The sequence below is a fragment of the Cyprinodon variegatus genome, unplaced genomic scaffold (genome assembly GCF_000732505.1).
Source record: "Cyprinodon variegatus isolate N-32 unplaced genomic scaffold, C_variegatus-1.0 Scaffold424, whole genome shotgun sequence".
NCBI classification, from domain to species: Eukaryota; Metazoa; Chordata; class Actinopteri; order Cyprinodontiformes; family Cyprinodontidae; genus Cyprinodon; species Cyprinodon variegatus.
This window is the reverse complement of record NW_015150877.1, coordinates 602,222-603,468: the sequence shown is the minus strand read 5'-3', so window position 1 is coordinate 603,468 and position 1,247 is coordinate 602,222. Positions and strand designations below refer to the sequence as shown.

General features: G+C 37.2%; 1 protein-coding gene across 1 annotated transcript in view; it reads left to right on the top strand.

Moving 5' to 3' along the window:
- Positions 1 to 1,247, top strand: part of LOC107093438 (semaphorin-3D-like) — a 26,268-nt gene that overhangs the window by 1,897 nt on the left and 23,124 nt on the right. Inside the window, exons 2-4 of the mRNA XM_015388485.1 lie at positions 5 to 111; positions 872 to 934; positions 1,105 to 1,224. Coding sequence (XP_015243971.1) covers positions 5 to 111; positions 872 to 934; positions 1,105 to 1,224 — 290 coding nt within the window. The remainder of the gene's footprint in view (positions 1 to 4; positions 112 to 871; positions 935 to 1,104; positions 1,225 to 1,247) is intronic.

Sequence of the window (1,247 nt, the reverse complement as noted above, 5' to 3'; positions counted from 1 at the left end):
GGAGGCTATCAGGTCCTGCTTTTAGACGAGGATCGAGGCTGGCTGCTGGTCGGAGGGAAAGACCACATTTACCTGCTGAGTCCCGACAACCTGCAACGCCCCTTTCAGAAGGTGAGGCGGTGAAACCGTCTATCTGATGCCTTCTGGGGGTTTGAGGTCTTAAAATCTTCTTGATGCAGAAAGAAAAAACCTATGGAAAATTCTGAGGGAGAATTATTCTAATACTGAGCCATTCTGGATCTCTGAGTCAACATTTACATTTTATTGTTTCCTTTGACACATTGGAAGCAGCATTAATGCATTATCTATTTATTCTAAGTCTATTTATCAGTTTAAAAAAAACACTTAAATCATTTTTTATCTCGTAATTCGCCTTAATCTGCTTCCCCAGTTCCTAAATATTAATGTTAATGAGCGTTGATGTTATAATGAGTCTTTGGTTGCAGCTAAAAAGTTATGGTCTGATATGATATATTGACACAGAAAGTGACTAAATATGATAAAAGTCCATACTAATGAGAAATATATCTATAAGCTATACTTCAGCCTGTAATCAGAGGCTCATCAAAAATCAGCATTAGAAATTATTATTGCAGCTCTGAGGTCCTGATTTTGTTTCACAAAGATTTTTGTACAGATAAACATTACCTTATAAAAAATATAAACTTTATTTAATGAATTTTCTGGTATCAGAAAGTCATCACAAGTTTGGGATCAGAAGTTAATTATTGTTTAATCAATATTTATATGTCTTTCTCTATATTTAGGTAACATCTGTTATTTTTCAGTTTCCATTAGCAGATATTGCAGTTAACATTTGATTGTTTATAATCTGTGTTGCTGATTGGATGTTCTCCATGTTCTCCATCAGATCCACTGGCCCGCTGCACAAGAACATGTGGAGCACTGCAGGCTGGCAGGAAAAAGTCTGGAGGTAAAATTTATTTCAAAAAGAACCAAATTAAAGATCATTATTTTAAGGGTTTAAGAGCCTAAAACCTGCTTTAAATCTTTCGTTTCTTTTTGTCATTTTTCTTTTCCTGAGTTTTGTTTCTCTTAAACACGAGGAAAAGTCACGGATCTATTTTTTGGCTCGATTTTCAGAGGGACTGTGCCAACTTTGTTCGCGTGCTGCAGCCGTTCAATAAGACTCACGTTTACGCGTGTGGAACCGGTGCCTTCCATCCACAGTGCACGTACCTGCAGCTCAGCCACAACTCTGAGGTGAGAAACATGATCAGTGGGCA